Source organism: Zea mays, chromosome 6, assembly GCF_902167145.1.
Source record: "Zea mays cultivar B73 chromosome 6, Zm-B73-REFERENCE-NAM-5.0, whole genome shotgun sequence".
Lineage (NCBI taxonomy): Eukaryota > Viridiplantae > Streptophyta > Magnoliopsida > Poales > Poaceae > Zea > Zea mays.
Genome location: NC_050101.1, coordinates 144,775,847 through 144,801,702, shown reverse-complemented (window position 1 = coordinate 144,801,702; position 25,856 = coordinate 144,775,847). Strand labels below are relative to the sequence as shown.

Below are 25,856 nucleotides of genomic sequence, written 5' to 3'. Positions count from 1 at the left end.
GCTCATGATCTTCGTCCGAAGATCATTATACCCTTGGGGAGATAATGTTTCAATGGACGAAGGGTATTAACATTTAACATTTTATGTTGCCTTGTTTTTAATTCGAAGCATTTGAGAACAAGTCTCCAACACCGTGTTTTATTAAAATAAAATCTATCTTTATGATATATAAAAGCCGTAGCAATACACATGCACATGACTAGTTAAACCTAATTAGTTAATGATATGCTAATATGATACTACAGTAAACATTTGTTAGTTATGGATTAATTAGGTTTAATATTTTTTCTATGTGTTTAGTCTTCAACTATGTAATTAGTTTATAATTAGACCATATTTAATACTCATAATAAATATTTGATGTAAACTTTAATCCCTGTAACCAAACACGCAAAGTATGATCGACCATATTTGGGTCGGAACGAGATATTTTGACGTTGGGAGGGGTCACTGACACGTGGACCCTAGGTGCAATGACCCAACTGTACAGTCGGAGGATCCGTGTCTCTTTGGGACCGTGCATCCTCGCGCGCGGCGAAGGCCTAAAGAATCGAGTAAAACATTCCCCCTATGTCGCACTTTCTTGCCACATCAGCAAACTCTCTTCCTCTATATCTCTACTTTGTGCAATAGTTCCTGCTAAATTCTTCTCCTATACCCCACTATCTTTATAAAATATCATTTCTCATACTTATTTATCATCCATTATTATTTTTCCACAACTAACAAATACATGTGTGCACTAAAATCGAGACAAGAGGGGGCAGGTTGCCACCCCACATCTACCGGAGTGCTGTAGCATCTGCTAGCATCGTGGCCGATAGAGGTGTATTTAGAGGGCACCGTGCCATGTGGAGGCACACCTGTAGCCGCTACTAAGGGAGGGGGAGCGTTGAAGCCAGTCGAAGTCTATGGTTTCTCCTAAATTTCTCCTCCTATATCACTTTTTGTGTCACATCATCAACATTTCATCCCTTACTTTTTCATCTCCCGCAGCGGTTTCCCCTATTTTCTCCTCTTATACCCCACTACAACCATAAAATATTATTTCATATACAATTTTTTATTCACTATCAATTTTTCTTCTACTAACAATTGGAGTCAGATCTACAGCACAGTATAAGGGAGAGGAGACGAGCGCTCTGCATCGAGCGGGAGAGAGAAGAGGAGGGTGCGTACCCTGCATCGTGGGGGGCACCGTAGGGGACAGCCCTGTGGCGCCTAGGGGCTGCATGTTGCCTCCACGGGAGGGGAGGGGGAGCGGCCGCACCAGCCGCTGTAGACATACACCACAAGAACAAATAAAGGAAAATATGGAGGGGAGTTGAATACGGTGGGTGGCTGAAAGGAAAATAATATTTTATAATGTTGGTGGGCTTTAGGATGATGAGACAGAGGAACCGTTGCAGAGATTATAAAATAGGGGGAACAAAAATATTGATGTGAAGGAAAAAAAATGAGATATAGAGGGATAAATTCAGAGGCCGCACGGTCTCTTGCCCTAAGGCTATCCGCAACCGTTACCTCTAAATTTTTCCCCCTATATCACTTTTTTCCCCTATGCCCCCCTATTTTTTCATCTTCCACAGCGGTTCCCCCTAAATACTCTCTCTATACCCCACTACAACCATCAAATATCATTTTCTATACCTACATTTTATCCACTATCAATTTTTATCCACTAATAATTCATCGTGGGCCCACAACACAGTGCCAAACAGTGTAAGGGCGCATGAACAGTGAACCGCCAGGAGTGGAGGGAGAGAGAAGCGCTCCCCTCAGTAGGGGGCTCCGTAGAGGCAACCGTTGCGCGGGTGGGAGGTCTTCTGTACACGGCATGCAAGGGGAGAGGAAAGTATAGCGGCGACCCGTGCAGACAGTCTAATAAACGTTCACCACCCAACTGCATGCCCACATCCTGGACGGACCAATGCCGGCCATCTCCAAGGTTCCATGACGGAGGCCATGTCCACGTGGAGTACACGCCATCACGGCGCCCGACCGCCCGTCGATAATCTGGAGCCCACGGACGACATGGGCGTGAAGCGCCCTAGCCCCTAGCCCCTAGCTAGCTGGTCAGAATGAATTCATTGCCAACGTCGCGTCGCGTCGCGTTAATGTGCAGGAGGGCAACCACCAGCTACCCCTCTCTCTTACTGCTTCGAACTTGTCTCTCCATATTCCTTCCCGCACGCCCACATAGAAACAGAAGTTCACACACGAACAATACTACTACTACTATAAATACAGGAGAATGTTTTGCCGCATGTTTTTCATTTTAATTTAGTGCACGATTTGTTGCATCGTAGCCAACTAGCAACGACAACCCAGCTAGTGATTCGGTTGCCGCCATGGCTTATTTGCTCAAGAGCAGGAGTAAACCAGTGCAGCAGCTGCTGGTACCCGCGTCTTCAGAAGAACAGCAGAGAAGGGTAAGGTTTTTTCAAGGTCAAATTCTGTGCATAGCCTTTTCGATCTACTTATTCTATATCTAGTTTGTGTGTTCTCTTCCTAGAAAGCAAGCGAAGAAAGAAATGCATTCTGGGGTTGATTTTTAGGGAGCATGCAAATGGCAACAAGCTGAATCCCCCCGGTCACTTGTTTGGTAAGGGATTGTGAGGAATATAGACTCCAGATGGATGGCAAATCCGTATCCTGGAGTCATCCTCCTTTCATACAAGTTAACCGTAAGCAAGATGTTCTATTGTTCTACTTCTAATAACCAGGGGAGTCTGGGAGCTAGAATTCCGGGGTCCCAAGTTGTTCTATTGTTCTCAAGAGCAAGATGTTCTATTGTTCTCCTTTTACAAGTTATCCCAAGTTGAACATAAATCTATACATTCTAAAACACCAAAACTCCTAACTAACTCAATAGAATTAAATTGTTCATGACTCCGACCATGTTTTTTTGAGTTGTTTGGCATACCAACTTTGTTCAATATAAATTTTCCTTTTTGTTGGATATGTCCTTTCTCAACGGACCTATTGATTTTCTTTGTTGAAACCTGACCACATCCTTGATTCTTCATGAGTTTATTGTGATTTAAATTGATTGTGCTATAATTCCTAATTATGTGGGAAATCTTGATTGTAATGGAAATGTTGTGGGGAGATGCTAGAGGTGGGTGCATGTGGTGGTGGTTGTGGAATAAGATATGAAATGAGCCAGAGATGGCTGCTAGCAGAATAGGGTCAACAACTATGGGTAGGAGCCTCGATAGAAACCACCTATCCTCCCAAGCCTTTACCTCATGGACCTCTATCAGGTCTCCTTGGTTGCACCTTTTTTTCCTCACCTACATCTAGCCATGAATCGTAAGAGCACATGCCTGAAGGTCTCCTAGTTTCCTTCCATCTAGTGTTCCCTTTTGAAATTTAAGTAGTAGAGATTCCGACAAACACACTTACCTACATGAAAACAATCTTCCATTAGTGAAAGTTGGTCTCCCGCATATTCCTTTGAACCCACACTAGTCTTGATCTTATGTTTTCCTCTATTCCTATTCTATGGTTTATGCAGAATAGTAGGGTGGTGACTCTCAAATCAAGATCCAATGAAAGTTGCCTGTAAAATTCCACAATTAAACCTAGCTTCTTCCTCTAGGTTAAGTGGTTGCATTTGATAACCAAATCTAAAAAAACTAAGGTTATGCACCAACCCATCTCGCTAATTAGTGAATAGATGTTGGCCTCAAATAGCGCCACATGTCTTAAAAATTCCATGTCTACCTTTTGCCTCTTAGAATTTTAATTTGTCATAAAGGTGCTATGGTAGACCTATATTCCTCTTCAAGAGCCCAAACCATAGCTCCCTTGGGTCATCGCTTCCCCTCACTAGACACCTTGGCATAATAAGAATTATTTTTCTCCCCCTTAATAAAATTTTCAATTTACGGATGGATGGTAAGGCTCCTACTTATGGGTCTACCAAGGCACCATGTGAAGGGGGCGGAGAATGGGGTCGATTATAGAAATTGAGCCAAAGGTAGAGTAGAACATGAGAAGGGTATGGGGTAGTTGGAATTGGGGCATGGGTGGGCCATATGCATAATCCATCGGTACTATACAAAGCTCATCACTACCACTTCACTAGTTTTCCTAACATTTGTGAGAGAGGACAATGATAACCAATAATATCACTACCTAATCAAAATTAGTGATGATAAACTCATCACCATTGGCCTGGCGTATCATCCGTTGGTGATGTTGTTTCCATAACTTTTGGTCTCGTTTATGATACGACGGTGATGAAGTGGACATCACTACTGGTTTGTACTATGATATGTTGGTGATGAAGTGGACATCACCATCGGTCTAGCGTATGGTTCGATGGTGATGAAAAGAGATCATAATTGTTGGTTTATCATTTGATCCACCAATGAAGAAGTGATCAATACAGCCAGTGCAACATATGATCCCATAGTGACGATAAGGTCATCACCTCAGTTTATCATTTGATCTAGTAGTGATGCAGAGCTCATCACCGGCTGTGCAATGTTTTATTCGATGTTGATGTCTTGGTGGTGGATGGCTTGATTAGTCACTATGATAATTTCTTGCAAAGATAGAAGAAAATTACTCGACCTATATCTCGAAACAAATAATACAATCCTTAATTATGTGCTAATGCATGAGTGTAGAAATATCCTTGCACACACTATATTTGCATACTATCATCCTCTTAGCAACAAGGTTTGAAGCACAATAGCTGTAGTAATATTCTAGCTCCTCTAACAGCTGTAGTAATATTCTAGCTCCTCTAACAGCTGTAGTAATATTCTAGCTCCTCTAATATCACATACTAGAATGGTCATCTAACATCACATACTAGAATTGTTTGGTATTTGTAATCATATGAATAGAACACTAAAATTCATAAAATGTCTCTGAACTTATAATGTGGGTGATCTCGGTCTCTAACTCTCGTTTTTTGTCTAAGTCCTTGAACTTGTACCACGATGTCAACCAGGTCCCTGTCTCTCAATTTTAGTATTTGAATCCCTAAACTGATAAAATAGTGTCACGTACCCCCCCCCCCCAAATTCACATGTGAACACATATTTAACTTGCCCCGACATCGTTGTTTATGTGTTGACATGCAAGTTCGGCAAGGTTAGATGACAATGTTATATAAGGTTTAGAGATTAACTAAAATATCAAAATCCAAGAGTTGAAGACCCAAGTGGTATTGCCCTGCAAGCTCAGGGACTCGAACATAAGAAGAACTCGAAATTTATATGGACCTAGATAACACCCACATGTAAATATAGAGTCCGCTAGTGATTTTTAAATTTGTCTATTGCCGAAGCTAAGCAGCTTGTAATTTCAGGGACGTCCCGGCATTTTCGGAGGCCCTGTGCGAAATATCTAAAAAGGGCCTAATTTAATATAGAAAAATAGTAAATAATAATAAGATATATCACAATACAAATTGCATGTACTAGGTTGTACTAGTTACATATTCTTTATTTAAAAAGCATTATCTTCAATGATATTCTCATAGTTATATACTATCGACCAGCGCAGCGGCACATGTATATCTATATACTACTGATCGGCGTTAGTCTAACTCCGAATTAGACATGTAGGATTTTTGGTAGAGCAATGAGCATCACTTGGATTCTAGAGTCAAGATGTAACTTGACGCTATCTTTTTGGCTACCTCAAATAATTTGGTCTAAAGTACATGGAATATAAAAATTTTAATCTAATATATATGGCATCTACTAAAATTGGGGGTCCTATAATTTTGGGGCCATGTGCAGTCGTACAACCCGCATGGGCCTAGAGACACCCTTGATTATATGTCAAATAGCCCGTGACAATGCAACTTACGTCGCTCTTTGCCGAGTGCAATACTCGATAAAGTCTTTATCAAGTGTAAAATTGTAAAAGATTCTTTGCCGAGTGTATAAAGTACTACTAGACAAAAAAAACATGATTTCAGTAGTAATCTCATCTGAGTTATGACCTTATGAGCGTGTAGGTAAATGAGGTCCGGGAGCTCCTTGGCGATCTGCCGACAGAGATGCCGAACTTCCTTTCTGATGCCACTATCCGCCGGTTCCTCCGAGCAAGAAACTGGAGTACGATGAAAGCTACCAAGAGCCTCAAAGAAGCTACCAGTTGGCGACGTCAGTACAAGCCAGAGAAAATTCGTTGGGTGCGTATCTAAATCTTACAGCCTTTAGTTGCTGCAAAAAAGGCTTTTATGAATTATTTCATCTTATGGTAGAACAACCCATGCATGTTTCTGCTTGGAATCAATTGTAGGAAAGCATTGCCGACAGTGAGAATGAGGCTAGGAGAGCCTACATACCTGACTACCTTGACAAGAAAGGAAGAATGGTCTTCGTAACACTTCCAACAATAAAGGTATGTTCAAGTTTTTCATGGACACGTCCAATAAATTAATATGGGGTGATACTCATACTACTTTTACAGCATACACTGTTAAGCAGCTAACCAAATTGTATGACACATGGATAGGCAATCGGAGGAGGATAATAATCGCGGAACCTTAAACATAAATATACCACCTTCTCCTAATTATAAAACCAATTTAATGTACTTTTCTAAATCTGGACAGAACTCTCTTTTAATTAGAAAAAAACGATAATGGCCAAAATTCATAACTCTGATCGACCTCAATTTTTACCAGATTAAACTAGATAAAGTTACGCAACTAATCCGACTGTCTTCACGTAGATCATAATTTTTAAATCTAAAGATATTAACGAAACAAGAGTGTTGTGATAGAGTACGACGAAAATTAATGAAGCTTTAAATCCAGGATTAACCAAGAACCACAGAAGATTAATTCATGAAACTTTGCAGGTTACTAACTTGATGTCTTAGCATGATTTATTTATATTATTCAAATAAAGATGAATAACTAAATTCAACAAATCAATCTAGAATAAAAAAAAACTAGGCATACAATTAATGAACAAAGACAGATGGATGAAATTACCAAACTAATATTGCATGAACATCACCTTTATCATCGAGGTTTTGTGTATAAAGTGTTCTTAAAAAGCATCAGAGAGTTCTCTTTAAAATAACCAAAAGCCCAGTATTAATCTAATCTACTAGCTAATCCGCCTTAAAATCACGTTAAAAAAACGAAAGCAATTTGCATTTTATAAGAGAAAGCAGTCTCTATTTGGTCCGACCGCATGGGCCACATATGACCTCCACTGGGTTGCCAGCCCAGCCATGAGTTGTGAAATGCTGGGGGGCAAGCCGGATAGCCAGGGCCTGCACCAGCCGCTCGTCCAGTTGCCCCCGCTGACTCTTGGGCCTGACTGGGTGGGCCGCTGCCCCTCCCACAGATCTAGGACAAGCGCCTAGCCGGGCCACGCAGCCTGGTGGAGCTGAGCCGCCTTAGCCAGCTCTTGGGCCGACGTCATGGGTTGCCAGGTTGCCAAGCCTGGCTTCATTTTTTTTATTATCTTTCTCTTTTAGACATTTCATCTCTTTGGTCAACATGTCTCAAAAGCATTTGACGCCTATTGGTACTTGAAGCACTACCCAAGAACAAGGTGCTCTCATTGATCTCCTTGCTATGAAGGACCCCCTTCACTATGTTCAACACCCCTTGCACGACATCTTGTTCAAACAATGATAAAGTAGCTAAAGTATTAAAGAACCAATGTAAGAAAAATGAATAGAAGCTTACTTTTCAGTTTTCATCAAAAACATGATCAGTATATCTCCATTCTTTAAAGGAGGCCATGCCACTTTTTTCTTTGTAGGCTCTCGACTTCGTTCATTAGAAATGGTTGTACCATCATTATCACTGACTAAGAAATCAAGTACTAGGGTAGGCTCTATTTGAAAAGACCCCAACAATTCTTGTTCTTGGTAGACCTCATCAACAGTAGGATCCATCTAGGTGTCATGATATCCAACATCACGAGGAGTGTGTAGTCTTTCATGGGGATTCACTTTGCACACTATCCACCAAACACTTAGCTTTGTGTATGGACACAACATATAATACACCTGCTCAACTTGATGAGCAAGGAAGAAATTATCATGTCCTTGTAACGTTTTTTGTATTTGACTTCTACCGTTCCAAATTGATTTTGTTGAGACCTTTTAGCATCTTCTTTGAATGGTGCATACCTTTGGGAATCTTGTAATTTATCGAAAGGACAACACTTTCAAATTTTTAAGCCCACTGTATTATTTACTTGAGAATGTAAACTTGGACTTGATGGCCATAAGTCGGGTTACAAAAGTGAGGCTAGAAATTGTTGTGTGTTTGTGCAATGTCTCTTCCAAAGCTCTATGAAGCTACAAGAACCTTTTAACCTCATTTGGCATTGAATCCTCTCAATTTGGGCCATACTCTGGTCGTATATCATTAAACATCCCATCCATCCTACCATCCCCAACCATATCATCATCTACCTCTTGTGTTGTCGCTTGTGCCTCATGTTGATGGTGTGACTTGTCATGGTGTGACCACACCTCATAACTTGTAATGAAACCATATGTACAAAGGTGGAGTGTCATCGTTCTTTTGTCCTTGAATTTATAGTTGTTTGCAATTTGTATATAAGTATAACACTATAAACCCACCAGTAACAGTTGCTGTTTCTAGCAAACTAAAGGCACGGTCAGCAAATTTCTAAGTCTTCACTATCCACTCATAAGAGTGAGCTTCACTCTTATTCAAACCATCATACATCCATCGATTATTCATGTATGACCTCCGTCAAACCTCATGTATAAACTACAATGGATGACCAACATGAATTAAACATCTATATGCATGTAATATAAAGAGTGTTTAGGATATGTTACCTTGTTGATATAAGGTTGAAAGGCGCGGGGGTGGGGTGCGACGGTGGCACGACACGACCAATGGTTGAGCGGGGAGGCGGTGGCAGGGCAGCACAGTAGCGGGGCTATGGTGGGGGGAGCTCGGCGAGGAGGCTACTGCAAGGTGGTGCTACGGCGGTAGAGCGACTACAACGTGGGTATAGGGTGGCTACGATGCGTGTGAGGGCAAGCAAGTGGGATGTATGCGGGTAGGTGAAACCGACGAGTTTATTTTGCTAATTTTCGACGGTCGTATCAGTAACCGACATAAACTAGTTATTTTCTGTTATCTGTTGATGCGACCGACAGAAGTTATAGTGTGGGCTGGCGGGTTTATTCCGCTATCGACCTTGTCAGTAGCTGACGAAAATTAGTGAATTTTCTGACTATCCTAGATACCGAGGAAATTAACGTGGCCAACAAATATTTTTCCTTGTTGTGATTGTCACCTGTTTAAGTTGAGAGAGCTTTTTATCAAAAGCTTATTTCATATAGCATTCAATAAGGTTTTAATTATACTTTATTGGATTTTAATGAAACAAAGTTAGGTCATGTAATTAGAATACATAATATCCGTGATATTATCTCTTCCAAAAACAAAATTATGTTTCACATGTTAGTCTTGATGCAATATTGACATAAATATTTTTTGTTCAAAGAAGAGCTCCATGGATGGATCGATGAAATCAAACTATTTTAACTGGAACAATTATTGTATTATTGAAATATGTGCAAAAACACAGTAGTGTTTTTGTTGTTTTCTACAGTAGAAAAGGATGGTAACAAGTTTTCATTTGGAGACTACATATATAAATGTCCAAACAAGTTCTAATTTTTTTGGTAGTGAAGAAAAAATTGAGTTTCATGTCTATGCCTTGTAGTAATTTGAACAGTATGAGGTTTATATTCTCTTAAAATAGTTGTATATATAACAAGGACATGGTTCTTTTTAACCACTTTCTTTAATTATACTTCAGCATGTCATTTACTAACCTCTCACTTGTATAACAGTCCAAATCTTCAGAGAAGGATCATCTAAAGTATCTAGTGTACAACTTGGAAAACCTGCTCATCGATTGTGCAGATGCAGAAGAGGATAACGTTGTTTGGATCTCGGATTTCAAAGGCTGGTCAATATCAAGCACACCATTTTCGTTGACCCGACAATCGCTGCACATAATTCAACAATATTATCCAGGATTGATAGCAGTTGGTATTCTAACCAACGCTCCCAAAATTTTTGAATCCTTTTGGAAGGTAATCATGAACACAAAACGTACCTTCTCCGTCGTCGCATCAAATATTTTTTAAGAAGTAAATAAAGAATATAAATTTTTACTAGCACTTGGTCAAATGTTAACTTATCAATCTATACAAATCTACAGTAAGATTCATATTTTTATAAACATGCGCTAATTATAAAACTAATTGCATAAGTCCTTTCTAATTCACGAGACGAATCTATTAAATCTAACTAATCTACGATTAGTCCATATTTTACTACAGTAAATAGATTCGTCTCACAAATTAGCTATGACTTATGCGATTAGTTTTATAATTAGCATATGTTTAGTACACCTAATTGGGCATCCAAAATCTGGGCTAAACTTCAGTCAAAAATATCAAACACCAACTTAAGAATGACCGATTTTCGAAAAATTCTTAGCCGAACAACAACTTCTCTGCTCTGTAAATATCCAGGTTTTATTATTATTTTGCGTCATGTGTGTGTGGAAGTGTTAGCACAGAAGGTGACACGAGAATAAAGAAAAATATTTCTATGTTGCATTAACTGCAAATAACATCCTTATGAAAATGATTTATAAACCGATACATGGTTTAGAGAAATCTGCTTCCAAATTTTCAAAACCTCGCTATTTGTTTACGCTACCGTCAATTGTCTCAACAAAAAACTGAAATACCTTATTCAGTTTTCACATTGTCGACTTTTTTGTGTGAATGCAGTATGTCCCTATTTAACATTTTGACTCTTCTGTAGATAATGAAACATTTCCTCGAGCCAAAAATGGACGAAAAAGTGAAATTTGTGTACAACGACAGTTCGGAGAGCCAGAAGATACTGGGCGACATGTTCGACCTGGACGAGCTGGAGCATATATTTGGAGGAAGAAACACGGCCGACTTTGACATCAATGTGTATGCAGAGAGAATGAAACGGCGAGATCGGATACGGGGAGCTTCGACAGAGGATAATGGCGAGGCCACCTCTTCCCGATGTTGGACGAAGACCACGAGAAACTCCAGTTCTGTTTGAAGAGCGCAGTACCACTAATCTGGACGAAGGTTGAAACTTTAGTGTTATCCTATATACTGTATATGCTCTGAGCCACGCGAGCGCGGTTATATGATAAAACTGCTTAGCATTTATAGTTATGAACACAAAGAGTGTTAACTTTAAGGATCTGCGACTCGACTCCTAAAAGAATGTAAAGGCTAGTTCGGAAGTTTGAGAAATAAACCTAGGGTTCGAAAAATCTTTCATAAATAACTAAATATCTTATTCAACTGACACATTTGTGATTGTTCATCCTCGGAAAAATAGGGACCCTAGGAATAGGTTTAGAAAATAAGCTTGAGACTTGCGAGCCAGGTTTATGAGCTCATTAGTACAACAAGTTGAACCGACTTTGTTCTGGCTCATGAGAGCCAGCTCACGAGCTACACCAAAATAAGTAACATACACAATAATAATTGATATTAGATAATTTTATAGATATTTATTTGTTCCTTAATCTTTAATGGTGGATATATGATCGTTTATAATTTAGATTACTCGTAATGTTGAATGACGAGTCTAAATTTTATATTTATATACTCAATTCACTATATAATGTAATATTATTTATTAAGGTACAACTCATAAGTCGACTTTGAGCCGATCCAAGCCCCTTCTTCAGCTCATTGAGAGGGCAAGCTGAGCTCGGCCAGCTAGCGAGCCGAGCTTTACCCAAACAGATTTTAGTTTTCAAAATAGCCCTAAGATCAACATCAACTCCTAGAGGGGCTAAAAAATTCTTCGCCAAAACATCTTATTGGAGGCCGCTGAAAATTTTTCCTTAAGGGCTAGTTTGGGAATCCAAAAACCGGAGGAGATTGGAGGGGTTAAAATCCCCTCCTTATTCAAAACCTGAGTCAATTTTGAATAAGGAGGGGATTTTAGCCCCTCCAATCCCCTCCGGTTTTGTGGCTCCCAAACTATTCATAAAAAATATAAACCCACATCAGACTAAGTCTCCAAGAGATTAGTCAAATGACTGGTCAAACCAAAATTTGGCTACTCAACAATAAAATAGCTTCTCACTAGCCAACTGACTCGTCAAGTTATCTGACTCTTAAAATTAGCTTCCTCACTAGTCAAACTTGATTAATCACTATGACTAGCTAAACTAGATAGATAGTCTGTTGAATTGAGATGCTATATATAGGGTAATATTTATGAAAAGTTAAATAGAGAACAAAAAATAAAAATTTCTTTGGAGGTGCTATAATAACTAATCCCTAAATTACTCTATAACACAGTAATCTATACTACTTATTAAGAAGGTAAGAGTAGTCTGCCGTTCTGCCCTCCCGCGTTCCGCGCGCAGAAAAAAAATCAAACCGTGGCTGCACAGGGATCGAACCTTGGATCTATTGAGTAGAATACCTAGCCTTTCACCCTCTAGCCAACATGACTCATGTTGAATTGTGTACAACTTCAACTAAGACGTTTTTTGTGCTTAACCCGCCGTCCACTCTGTATGCTCACTGAGTCTAGAAAACATTTATAGCTTGGCTCCTGATCTTTCTGAAATTTGGGACGCAGTCCAGGAAATAAAGAAAATAGGGAAAAGGAGTTTAGAAATTGATTTTTAGTTTAAAAATAATTGCAGAAATCCATTTAATTCATGGAAATTTCATATTAAATCCAAACGAGTTTATTCCAATTTCTATAATTCTATAATATTATTTTTTATCACATAATACCTCTGTTTTGTCATGAAAACAACAATAAAATTGATTTCCTAATTAATCCTATATCAAATACATAGAAACTTTGGAAATTCGTAACTTCCCCATTTTAATTCCAAATTGAACCGTTCCAGTTGTGTTAGTCTCGTATGAATATTTACTACGCAGCAAAAACATTGATTATACCATGTTTCATACTTTTATAATTAGATATTTATTTATCCTATGTTAATTGGGTTAATCTATGTCTATTGGATTAATTTATTTAATATATTAATATAGTATTCTAACTTTATGGTTATACGATGTTTGACCATTAGTCTTGCAAACACACACACTTACCTTTTTGTTTAAGCAAAAGCGTATGGTGGTACTGAAAGGGAAATGTGCCCTTGGGCCATTTCTAAGTATTTTGGTGATTGAGTGCCAACGCAAGTGCTTTTGTGTTGATCTATGCAATGTGGTGGACAAAGTGCAAATCATGTCAAAAGGTATGTTTCTAGACTTAGTACTTTGTTTTAAGGACTAATGTATTGTGTCTAAGTGCTGGAAACAGGAAAGATTGAATTGGAAATGAGATGACTCTGTTCTGCCAAAGTCAGCTCGGTCTGGGTACACCGGACTGTCCGGTGGTGCACCGGACAGTGTCCGGTGTGCCAGGCTGGCTCAGGCGAACTTGCCGCTCTCGGGAATAAATTAACGGCGTATGGCTATAATTCACCGGACTGTCCGGTGAGCCAACGGTCGGCCGGGCCAACGGTCGGCTGCGCGATCTGCGCGAGACACGTGGTCGAGCCAACGGTCGGAAGGGGGCACCGGACTGTCCGGTGTGCACCGGACAGTGTCCGGTGCGCCAATGACTCCCAGGCGCCAACGGTCGGCTACGCCACAGAAGGAAAGAAATCCGCACCGGACAGTGTCCGGTGGTGCACCGGACTGTCCGGTGCGCCAGGCGACAGAAGGCAAGAATTGCCTTCCTGGAATGCTCTCAACGGCTCCTAGCTGCCTTGGGGCTATAAAAGGGATCCCTAGGCGCATGGAGGAGTACACCGAGCATTCTCTAAGCATTCCTAAGCACTAAGACATCGACTCCGCGCTTTTGATTCCTTGTGATAGCAATTAGAGCTCTAGTTGAGTTGTGAACTCATTGAGTTGTGTTGTGAGCTCTTGTTGCGACTTGTGTGCGTGGTGCTGCTGTGATTTCTTGTCTTGAGTGTGTTGCTTATCCCTCCCTTACTCCGTGCTTCTTTGTGATCATCTAAGTGTAAGGGCGAGAGGCTCCAAAGTGTGGAGATTCCTCGCAAACGGGATATAGTAAAGCAAGCAAAACACCGTGGTATTCAAGTGGGTCTTTGGACCACTTGAGAGGGGTTGATTGCAACCCTCATCCGTTGGGACGCCACAACGTGGAGTAGGCAAGCGTTGGTCTTGGCCGAACCACGGGATAAACCACTGTGCCATCTCTGTGATTGATCTCTTGTGGTTATTGTGTTTTGTTGAGACTCCTCTCTAGCCACTTGGCATTATTTGTGCTAACTGCTAATCAAGTTTTGTGAGTTAAATTTCAAGTTTTACAGGATCACCTATTCACCCCCCCTCTAGGTGCTCTCAATTGGTATCGGAGTCGTTCTCTTCACGAAGGGACTAATCGCCCGAAGAGATGGATCCTAAGGGGAAGGGAATCGTGATCAACGACAAGGAGAAGGAGTCCTTTGTCAACGAGCCGAAAGATGACAAGCCTATCGACTCAGGCTCGGGCCACAAACGAAGAGATGGGAAGAAGAAGAAGACAAGGCGCATCAAGGAGATCGTCTACTACGACGGCGGCGACGAGTCCTCTGCTTCCCAAAAGGACAACGACGACAACGACTACGACAAACGAAAGACGGTTAATTCAAACTTTTCTTTCGATTATTCCCGTATTCCGCATAGCTCAAATACACATTTGCTTTCCATTCCTCTTGGCAAACCTCCACACTTTGATGGGGAGGACTACGGATTTTGGAGTCACAAAATGCGTAGTCACTTGTTCTCTCTCCATCCAAGCATATGAGAGATTGTAGAGAGTGGAATGAAATTTGATAGCTCGGATAGTCCTATGTTCATTAACGAGCAAATTCACAAAAATGCACAAGCTACTACTGTTCTTCTAGCTTCATTGTGCAGGGACGAATACAATAAGGTGAGCGGCTTGGACAATGCCAAGCAGATCTGGGACACCCTCGGGATTTCACATGAGGGGAACGATGTCACCATGCTCACCAAGATGGAGTTGGTGGAGGGCGAGCTTGGAAGATTTGCAATGATAAGGGGAGAGGAGCCAACCCAAACATATAACTGGCTCAAGACCCTCATCAACAAGATAAGGAGCTACGGAAGCACGTGATGGACGGACCACGACGTCGTTCGCCTATTGCTAAGGTCCTTTACTGTTCTTGATCCACATCTTGTGAACAATATCCGTGAAAATCCTAGGTACACAAAGATGTCGCCCAAAGAAGTTCTTGGGAAATTTGTAAGCGGACGAATGATGATCAAGGAGGCGAGATATGTTGATGACGCGTTAAACGGTCCAATCCATGAGCCTCAACCCATTGCTCTCAAAGCAACGAGAAGCAAGGAGGCGCTACCTAGCAAGGTGGCGCAAGTTGAGGCGGCCGGGCTCAATGATGAAGAGATGGCTCTCATCATCAAGCGCTTCAAGACGGCGTAAAGGGTCGCAAGGGGCAGCCAAGCAAGACCAAGACAAAGGGGAAGCGCTCATGCTACAAATGTGGTAAGGTTGGTCATTTTATTGCTAACTGTCCCGACAATGATAGTGACCAGGAACAAGGGAACAAGAGGGAGAAGAAGAAGAACTATAAGAAGGCAAAAGGCGAGGCACATCTTGGCAAGGAGTGGGACTCGGATTGTTCGTCATCCGACTCCGACAACGAAGGACTCGCCGCCACTGCCTTCAACAAGTCATCCCTCTTCCCTAACGAGCATCACATTTGCCTCATGGCTAGGAAAAGAAGGTAAACACTCGTAACACTAGTACTTATGCTTCTTCAAGTGAGGATGAGTCTAGTGATGATGATAAAATAGATTATTCATGTTTATTCAAGGGTCTAGATAGAACCAAGGTGGATAAAATAAATGAATTGATTGATGCTTTGAATGATAAGAATAGATTGCTAGAAAAGCAAGAGGATCTCTTATATGATGAACATGATAAGTTTGTAGAAGCTCAAAAATCTCATGCTTTAGAAGTTAAAAGAAATGAAATGCTTTCTTGTGAACTATCTTCTTGCCATGAGACAATTTCTAGCTTAAGGAGCATAAATGATGATTTGAATGCTAAGTTAGAGATAGCTAGTAAATCTAACTCTTATGTAGAACATGTTACGATTTGCAATAGGTGTAAAGATTTTGACATTGATGCTTGTAGTGAACACCTAGCTTCAATTTCCAAATTGAATGATGAATTGGCTAGTCTTAATGCCCAACTTAAGACTAGCAAGAATGAATTTGACAAGCTAAAATTTGCAAGGGATGCCTACAAAATTGGTAGACACCCCTCAATTAAGGATGGACTTGGCTTCAAGAGGGAAGCCAAGGACTTAACAAGCCATAAGGCTCCCATCTCCGCCAAGGAGAAAGGGAAGGCTCCTATGGCTAGTAGTGCTAAAAAGAACCATGCTTTTATGTATCATGATAGGAGACATGCTAGAAATGCAAATAGAAGTTATGATGCTTTTGATTCACATGTTTATGATTCATATGCTATGTTTGCTTCTAGTTCTTCCTATATGCATGGTAGAAATGTAGTTAGGAGAAATGCTATTAATCACATGCCTAGGAGAAATGGTGTTAATGTTCCTAGGAAAGTTAATGAACCTTCTACAATATATCATGCTTTAAATGCTTCCTTTGCTATTTGTAGAAAGGATAGGAAGACAGTTGCTAGAAAATTAGGGGCAAAATGCAAGGGAGACAAAACTTGCATTTGGGTCCGTAAGTGAGAGCACCTAGAGGGGGGTGAATAGGTGATCCTGTAAAACTTGAAACTTAAGCCACAAAAACTTGGTTAAGTGTTAGCACAATAATCGCCAAGTGGCTAGAGAGGAGTCTCAACAAAAACACAATAACCACAAAGATATCAATCACAGAGATGGCACGGTGGTTATCCCGTTGTTCGGCCAAGACCAACGCTTGCCTACTCCACGTTGTGGCGTCCCAATGGACGAGGGTTGCAATCAACCCCTCTCAAGCGGTCCAAAGACCCACTTGAATACCACAGTGTTTTGCTTTGCTTTTCTTAATCCCGTTCGCAAGGAATCTCCACAACTTGGAGCCTCTCGCCCTTACACTTGAAGTTCACAAAGAAGCACGGAGTAAGGGAGGGATGAGCAACGCACACAAGACACGAAATCAGAATGTCAACACGCACACAAGTCACAACAAGAGCTCGCAACATAACCCGACGAGTTCACAACTCAACAAGAGCTCTAGAGGCTATCACGAAGAAACAAATGCGTGGAATCGAAGTCTTGGTGCTTAGGAATGCTTTGAGTATGCTTGATTTTCTCCTCCATGCGCCTAGGGGTCCCTTTTATAGCCCCAAGGCAGCTAGCCGTTGAGAGCATTCCAGGAAAGCAATTCTTGCCTTCTGTCGACTAGCGCACCGGACAGTCCGGTGCGGATTTCTTTCCTTCTGTGGCGTAGCCGACCGTTGGCAGCCTTGGAGCCGTTGGCGCACCGGACACTGTCCGGTGCACACCGGACAGTCCGGTGCCCCCTTCTAGCCGTTGGCTCGGCCACATGTCCCGCGCGGATCGCGCGGCCGACCGTTGGCTCACCGGACAGTCCGGTGCACACCGGACAGACAGTCCGGTGAATTTTAGCCGTATGCCGTTAATCATTTCCCGAGAGCAGCTAGTTCGCCTGAGCCAGCCTGGCGCACCGAACACTGTCCGGTGCACCACCGGACAGTCCGGTGCACCCAGACTGCGCTGACCTTGGCTGAACTTAGCCATCTCTTCTCCAACTCGATTTTTCCTGTTTCCAGCACTTAGACACAATACATTAGTCCATAAAGCAATGTACTAAGTCTAGAAACATACCTTTTGACATGATTTGCACTTTGTCCACCACTTTGCATAGATTAACACAAAAACACTTGTGTGGGCATTCAATCACCAAAATACTTAGAAATGCACATTTCCCTTTCAATCTCCCCCTTTTTGGTGATTTATGCCAACACAACATAAAGCAACTAGAACAAGTGCAATATCAATGCAAATGAAGACTCAAGGTTGTTTTGAATCATATTTGGCATATATGGATCACTCTTTGCCACCACTTGGTTTGTTTTTGCAAATCAAACTCAAATTTCTATCTCTAAGTCAAACACACTTGTTAATACACAAAGAGAGTCATCCCAAGAGAAATTGATTCAAGATTTCAAAAACTCCCCCTTTTTCCCATAATCAACACTTCTCCCCACAAGAAGCCAACTTTTGACAAGAGAGACAATAGAAGAGTTTTGACAAACCAAAACGCTCTATTCTACTAGTTTCAAAAATTCTCAAGTGGTAGCTCATCCATTTATTGCTTTGGCCTTTATTTTCTCCCCCTTTGGCATCAAGCACCAAAACGGGATCAATCTTGGCCCTTTAACCCCATTGCCTCACCAAAATCTTCATCTAAGAGTAGAAGGCAATAAGATCATAAAGATGAACTTGGAATAAGTTACCCTCTCATTGGAGTGCAGTGGAAGTCTTTCATGGTCCAAGTCCACCTTTTCCCTTTCAAACCTCCTTTGAGACTAGATCAAGCAAACTCAAGTATACGGTTAGTCTCAAAGGGTCAAGTTGTAACACATCTCCCCCTAAATATGTGCATCACTTTGCAACAGACTTGTGAGGTCCGGGGAGTGCTTGTACAACTTGAGCACCATAAATAAGCAACAAAATGCAAAAGGAACATGATCAAAGGCATAAACACATGTATGCTATAGATCAATCCAAGTTCCGCGAATCTAAGACATTGAGCTCACTACGCAACTTGCAAAAGGTCTGCTCATCTAAAGGCTTGGTAAAGATATCGGCTAGCTGGTTCTCGGAGCTAACATGAAACACTTCAATATCTCCCTTTTGCTGGTGGTCTCTCAAAAAGTGATGCCGGATGTCAATGTGCTTTGTGCGGCTGTGCTCAACAGGATTTTCCGCTATTCGGATAGCACTCTCATTATCACATAGGAGTGGGATTTTGCTCAGATTGTAGCCAAAGTCCTGGAGGGTTTGCCTCATCCAAAGTAGTTGCGTGCAACACTGTCCTGCGGCAACATACTCGGCCTCAGCGGTGGATAGGGCAACGGAAGTTTGTTTCTTAGAGTTCCACGACACCAGGGACCTTCCTAAGAATTGGCACGTCCCTGATGTACTCTTCCTATCGACCTTACATCCAGTATAGTCGGAATCTGAATATCCAATCAAGTCAAAGTTAGACCCCTTTGGATACCAGATCCCGAAGCAAGGCGTAGCGACTAAATATCTAAGAATTCGCTTCACAGCCACCAAGTGACATTCCCTTGGATTAGATTGAAATCTAGCACACATGCATACGCTAAGCATAATATCCGGTCTACTAGCACATAAATAAAGTAAAGACCCTATCATAGACCGGTATGCCTTTTGATCAACGGACTTACCTCCTTTGTTGAGGTCGGTGTGTCTGTCGGTTCCCATCGGAGTCTTTGCGGGCTTGGCGTCCTTCATCCCAAACCGCTTTAGCAAGTCTTGCGTGTACTTCGTTTGGGAGATGAAGGTGCCATCCTTGAGTTGCTTCACTTGGAACCCAAGGAAGTAGTTCAACTCTCCCATCATCGACATCTCGAATTTCTGCGTCATCACCCTGCTAAACTCTTCACAAGACTTTTGATTAGTAGAACCAAATATTATGTCATCGACATAAATTTGGCACACAAAGAGATCACCATCGCAAGTCTTAGTGAAAAGAGTTGGATCGGCTTTCCCAACCTTGAAAGCATTAGCAATTAAAAAGTCTCTAAGGCATTCATACCATGCTCTTGGGGCTTGCTTAAGTCCATAGAGCGCCTTAGAGAGCTTACATACGTGGTCGGGGTACCGTTCATCCTCGAAGCCAGGTGGTTGCTCCACGTACACCTCCTCCTTGATCGGCCCGTTGAGAAAAGCGCTCTTCACATCCATTTGGTACAACCTGAAAGAATGGTGAGTGGCATATGCTACAAGATACGAATGGACTCTAGCCTAGCCACAGGAGCGAAAGTCTCCTCAAAGTCCAAACCTGCGACTTGGGCATAACCTTTTGCCACAAGTCGAGCCTTGTTCCTCGTCACCACCCCGTGCTCGTCCTGTTTGTTGCGGAACACCCACTTGGTTCCCACAACGTTTTGCTTGGGACGAGGCACCAGTGTCCAAACTTCATTGCGCTTGAAGTTGTTGAGCTCTTCCTGCATGGCCAACACCCAGTCCGGATCTAGCAAGGCCTCTTCTACCCTGAAAGGCTCAATAGAAGAGACAAAATAGTAATGCTCACAAAAGTTCACCAATCTAGAGCGAGTAGTTACTCCCTTGCTAATATCACCCAAAATTTGATCGACGGGATGATTCCTTGTATCGTCGCTCGAACTTGGGTTGGAGGTGCCTGAGGTGCTTCTTCCTCTTCAACTTGAACATCCTGTGCTCCCCCTTGATCATGCGCCTCCACTTGAGGTACCTGTTCGTCATCTTGGGTTGGGAGATGCACCATTGTTGAGGAAGAAGGTTGATCTTGTTCCAAATGTTCCTGTGGTCGCACATCGCCAATCACCATGGTGCGCATAGCGGCCGTTGGAACGTCTTCTTCATCTACATCATCAAGATCAACAACTTGCTCTCTTGGAGAGCCATTAGTCTCATCAAATGCAACGTCACTAGAGACTTCAACCAAACCCGATGATTTGTTGAAGACTCTATATGCCTTTGTATTTGAGTCATAACCTAATAAAAACCCTTCTACAGCTTTGGGAGCAAATTTAGAAGTTCTACCTTTCTTCACAAGAATATAACACTTGCTCCCAAATACACGAAAATAAGACACATTGGGTTTGTTACCAGTTAGCAGCTCATACGACGTCTTCTTGAGGAGGCGGTGTAGGTAGACCCTGTTGATGGCATGACAAGCCGTGTTCACGGCTTCTGACCAAAATCGCTCGGGGGTCTTGAACTCTCCAAGCATCGTCCTCGCCATATCAATGAGCGTCCTGTTCTTCCTCTCTACCACACCATTTTGTTGTGGTGTGTAGGGAGCGGAGAACTCGTGCTTGATCCCTTCCTCCTCAAGGAACTCCTCCACTTGAAGGTTCTTGAACTCAGACCCGTTGTCGCTCCTTATCTTTTTCACCTTGAGCTCAAACTCATTTTGAGCTCTCCCGAGGAAGCGCTTGAGGGTCCCCTGAGTTTCGGATTTATCCTGCAAAAAGAATACCCAAGTGAAGCGGGAAAAATCATCAACTATAACAAGACCATACTTACTTCCTCCTATACTTAGATAGGTGACGGGTCCGAAGAGATCCATATGAAGCATCTCTAAGGGTCTTGATGTGGTCATCACATTTTTGGTGTGATGAGAGCCTCCCACCTGTTTCCCTGCTTGACAAGCTGCACAAGGTCTATCTTTTTCGAATTGCACATTAGTTAACCCGGTCACGTGTTCTCCCTTTAGAAGCTTGTGAAGGTTCTTCATCCCCACATGTGCTAAGCGGCGATGCCACAACCAGCCCATGCTAGTCTTAGCAATTAAGCATGCATCTAGACTGGCCTCTTCTTTTGCAAAATTAACTAAATAAAGTTTGCCGTCTAGTACACCCTTAAAAGCTAGTGAACCATCACACCTTCTAAAGACAGACACATCTACATTTGTGAATAGACAATTATATCCCATATTGCATAATTGACTAACAGATAACAAATTATATCCGAGAGACTCAACTAAAAACACATTGGATATAGAGTGCTCGGATGAAATAGCAATTTTACCTAACCCTTTTACCTTGCCTTGGTTCCCATCACCGAATATTATTGAATCCTGGGAATCCTTGTTCTTGACGTAGGAAGAGAACATCCTCTTCTCCCCCGTCATGTGGTTTGTGCATCCGCTGTCGATAATCCAGCTTGTACCCCCGGATGCATAAACCTGCAGGGCAAATTTAGGCTTGGGTCTTAGGTACCAAACACTTGTTGGGTCTTACAAGGTTAGTCACAATGGTCTTAGGGACCCAAATGCAAGTTTTATCTCCCTTGCATCTTGCCCCTAACTTTCTAGCAATCACCTTCTTATTCTTTCTACAAACGACAAATGAAGCATTGCAAGCATGATATATTGTAGAAGGTTCATTAACTTTCCTAGGAACATTAACAACATTTTTCCTAGGCCTATGAACAAAATATCTCCTAGACATATCTCTACCATGCATATAGGAAGAACTAGAAGCAAACATGGCATGAGAGTCATAAACATGTGAATCAAAAACATCATAACTTCTATTTGCATTTCTAGCATGTCTCCTATCATGGTACATAAAAGCATGGTTCTTTTTAGCACTACCAGCCATAGGGGCCTTCCCTTTCTCCTTGGCGGGGATGGGAGCCTTATGGCTTGTTAAGTTCTTGGCTTCCCTCTTGAAACCAAGTCCATCCTTAATTGAGGGGTGTCTACCAATCGTGTAGGCATCCCTTGCAAATTTTAACTTATCAAATTCATTTTTGCTAGTCTTAAGTTGGGCACTAAGACTAGCCACTTCATCATTCAATTTAGAAATTGACACTAGGTGTTCACTACAAGCATCAATGTCAAAATCTTTACACCTCTTGCAAATCATAACATGTTCTACACAAGAGTTAGATTTACTAGCTATCTCTAACTTAGCATTCAAATCATCATTCATGCTCCTTAAGCTAGAAATTGTCTCATGGTAAGAAGATAGTTCACAAGAAAGCATTTCATTTCTTTTAACTTCTAAAGCATAGGATTTTTGTGCCTCTACAAATTTGTCATGCTCTTCATATAAAAGGTCCTCTTGTTTTTCTAAGAGTCTATCCTTTTCATTTAAGGCATCAATCAATTCATTAATCTTATCTACTTTAGTTCTATCCAATCCCTTGAACAAATTAGAGTAATCTATTTCTTCATCACTAGATTCATCATCACTAGAAGAATCATAAGTAGTACTGTCTCGAGTACATACCTTCTTCTCCTTTGCCATGAGGCATGTGTGACGCTCGTTGGGGAAGAGGGATGACTTGTTGAAGGCAGTGGCGGCGAGTCCTTCATTTTCGGAGTCGGATGACGAACAATCCGAGTCCCACTCCTTTCCAAGGTGTGCCTCGCCCTTAGCTTTCTTGTATGCCTTCTTCTTCTCCCTCTTGCTCCCTTGTTCCTGGTCACTTTCATTATCGGGACAGTTAGCAATAAAATGACCAATCTTACCGCATTTGAAGCATGAACGCTTCCCCTTTGTCTTGGTCTTGCTTGGCTGTCCCTTGCGACCCTTTAGCGCCGTCTTGAAGCGCTTGATGATGAGGGCCATCTCTTCATCATTGAGCCCGGTCGCCTCAACTTGCGCTACCTTGCTAGGTAGCGCCTCCTTGCTCCTCGTTGCCTTGAGAGCAATGGGTTGAGGCTCATGGGTTGGACCGTTCAACGCGTCGTCCACATACCTTGCCTCCTTGATCATCATTCGCCCGCTTACGAACTTTCTAAGGACTTCTTCGGGCGACATCTTGGTGTACCTAGGATTTTCACGAATGTTGTTCACCAAATGTGGATCAAGTACATTAAAAGACCTTAGCATTAGGCGGACGACGTCGTGATCCATCCATCGCGTGCTTTCGTAGCTCCTTATTTTGTTGATAAGGGTCTTGAGCCGGTTGTATGTTTGGGTTGGCTCCTCGCCCCTTATTATTGCAAATCTTCCAAGCTCGCCCTCCACCAACTCCATTTTTGTGAGTAAGGTGACGTTGTTCCCCTCATGAGAGATCTTGAGGGTGTCCCAGATCTGCTTGGCATTGTCCAAGCCGCTCACCTTATCGTACTCGTCCCTGCACAAAGAGGCTAGCAACACAGTAGTAGCTTGTGCATTTCTATGAATCTGTTCATTGATAAACATAGGACTATCCGAGCTATCAAATTTCATTCCACTTTCCACAATCTCCCATATGCTTGGATGGAGAGAGAACAGGTGAGGAGGTTTGCCAAGTGGAATGGAGAGCAAATGAGCATTTGTACTTTGCGGAATACGAGAGTAGTCAAAAGAAAAGTTCGAATTAACCGGTTTCCTTCTCTCGTAGTCGTTGTCGTCGTTGTCCTTTTGGGAAGAAGTGGATTCGTCACTGTCGTCGTAGTAGACGATCTCCTTGATGCGCCTTGTCTTCTTCTTCTTCCCATCCTTTCGTTTGTATCCCGAGCCCGAGTCGGTAGGCTTGTCATCCTTCGGCTCGTTGACAAAGGACTCCTTCTCCTTATCGTTGATCACGATTCCCTTCCCCTTAGGATCCATCTCTTCGGGCGATTAGTCCCTTCGTGAAGAGAACGGCTCTGATACCAATTGAGAGCACCTAGAGGGGGGTGAATAGGTGATCCTGTAAAACTTGAAACTTAAGCCACAAAAACTTGGTTAAGTGTTAGCACAATAATTGCCAAGTGGCTAGAGAGGAGTCTCAACAAAAACACAATAACCACAAAGATATCAATCACAGAGATGGCACGGTGGTTATCCCGTGGTTCGGCCAAGACCAACGCTTGCCTACTCCATGTTGTGGCGTCCCAATGGACGAGGGTTGCAATCAACCCCTCTCAAGCGGTCCAAAGACCCACTTGAATACCACGGTGTTTTGCTTTGCTTTTCTTAATCCCGTTCGCGAGGAATCTCCACAACTTGGAGCCTCTCGCCCTTACACTTGAAGTTCACAAAGAAGCACGGAGTAAGGGAGGGATGAGCAACGCACACAAGACACGAAATCAGAATGTCAACACGCACACAAGTCACAACAAGAGCTCGCAACACAACCCGACGAGTTCACAACTCAACAAGAGCTCTAGAGGCTATCACGAAGAAACAAATGCGTGGAATCGAAGTCTTGGTGCTTAGGAATGCTTTGAGTATGCTTGATTTTCTCCTCCATGCGCCTAGGGGTCCCTTTTATAGCCCCAAGGCAGCTAGGAGCCGTTGAGAGCATTCCAGGAAACCAATTCTTGCCTTCTGTCGACTGGCGCACCGGACAGTCCGGTGCACCACCGGACACTGTCCGGTGCGGATTTCTTTCCTTCTGTGGCATAGCCGACCGTTGGCAGCCTTGGAGCCGTTGGCGCACCGGACACTGTCCGGTGCACACCGGACAGTCCGGTGCCCCCTTCTAGCCGTTGGCTCGGCCACGTGTCCCGCGCGGATCGCGCGGCCGACCGTTGGCTCACCGGACAGTCCGGTGCACACCGGACAGTCCGGTGAATTTTAGCCGTATGTTGTTAATCATTTCCTCAGAGCAGCTAGTTCGCCTGAGCCAGCCTGTACCACCGGACACTGTCCGGTGCACCACCGGACAGTCCGGTGCACCCAGACTGCGCTGACCTTGGCTGAACTTAGCCATCTCTTCTCCAACTCGATTTTTTCCTGTTTCCAGCACTTAGACATAATACATTAGTCCATAAAGCAATGTACTAAGTCTAGAAACATACCTTTTGACATGATTTGCACTTTGTCCACCACTTTGCATAGATTAACACAAAAACACTTGTGTGGGCATTCAATCACCAAAATACTTAGAAATGCACATTTCCCTTTCACTAAGACAATTGTGACTAACCTTGTAGGACCCAACAAGAGTTGGGTACCTAAGATCCAAGCCTAAATTTGCCTTGCAGGTTTATGCATCCGGGGGTTCAAGCTGGATTATCGACAGCGGATGCACAAACCACATGACGGGGGAGAAGAAGATGTTCACCTCCTACGTCAAGAACAAGGATCCCCAAGATTCAATCATATTCGGTGA

The 25,856-nt window shown here is 42.5% G+C and overlaps 1 protein-coding gene across 2 annotated transcripts; it reads left to right on the top strand.

Annotated features, from left to right (window-relative positions):
- The first annotated feature begins 2,083 nt into the window (after nucleotides 1-2,083).
- LOC100193404 (uncharacterized) lies at nucleotides 2,084-11,354 on the top strand. Of its 2 annotated transcripts, NM_001358723.1 has the most exons (5): nucleotides 2,084-2,432; nucleotides 5,987-6,163; nucleotides 6,274-6,375; nucleotides 9,844-10,089; nucleotides 10,832-11,322. In NM_001358723.1, exons 1-5 carry the CDS (start codon nucleotides 2,352-2,354, stop codon nucleotides 11,105-11,107), a joined length of 882 nt encoding a protein of 293 aa, NP_001345652.1. In that variant the 5' UTR covers nucleotides 2,084-2,351; the 3' UTR covers nucleotides 11,108-11,322. The 2 variants fall into 2 exon arrangements, with proteins under 2 accessions (NP_001345652.1, XP_008647382.1); XM_008649160.4 differs by lacking the exon at nucleotides 9,844-10,089 and having other exon boundaries at nucleotides 2,162-2,432; nucleotides 10,832-11,354.
- The last annotated feature ends 14,502 nt before the right edge of the window (nucleotides 11,355-25,856 follow it).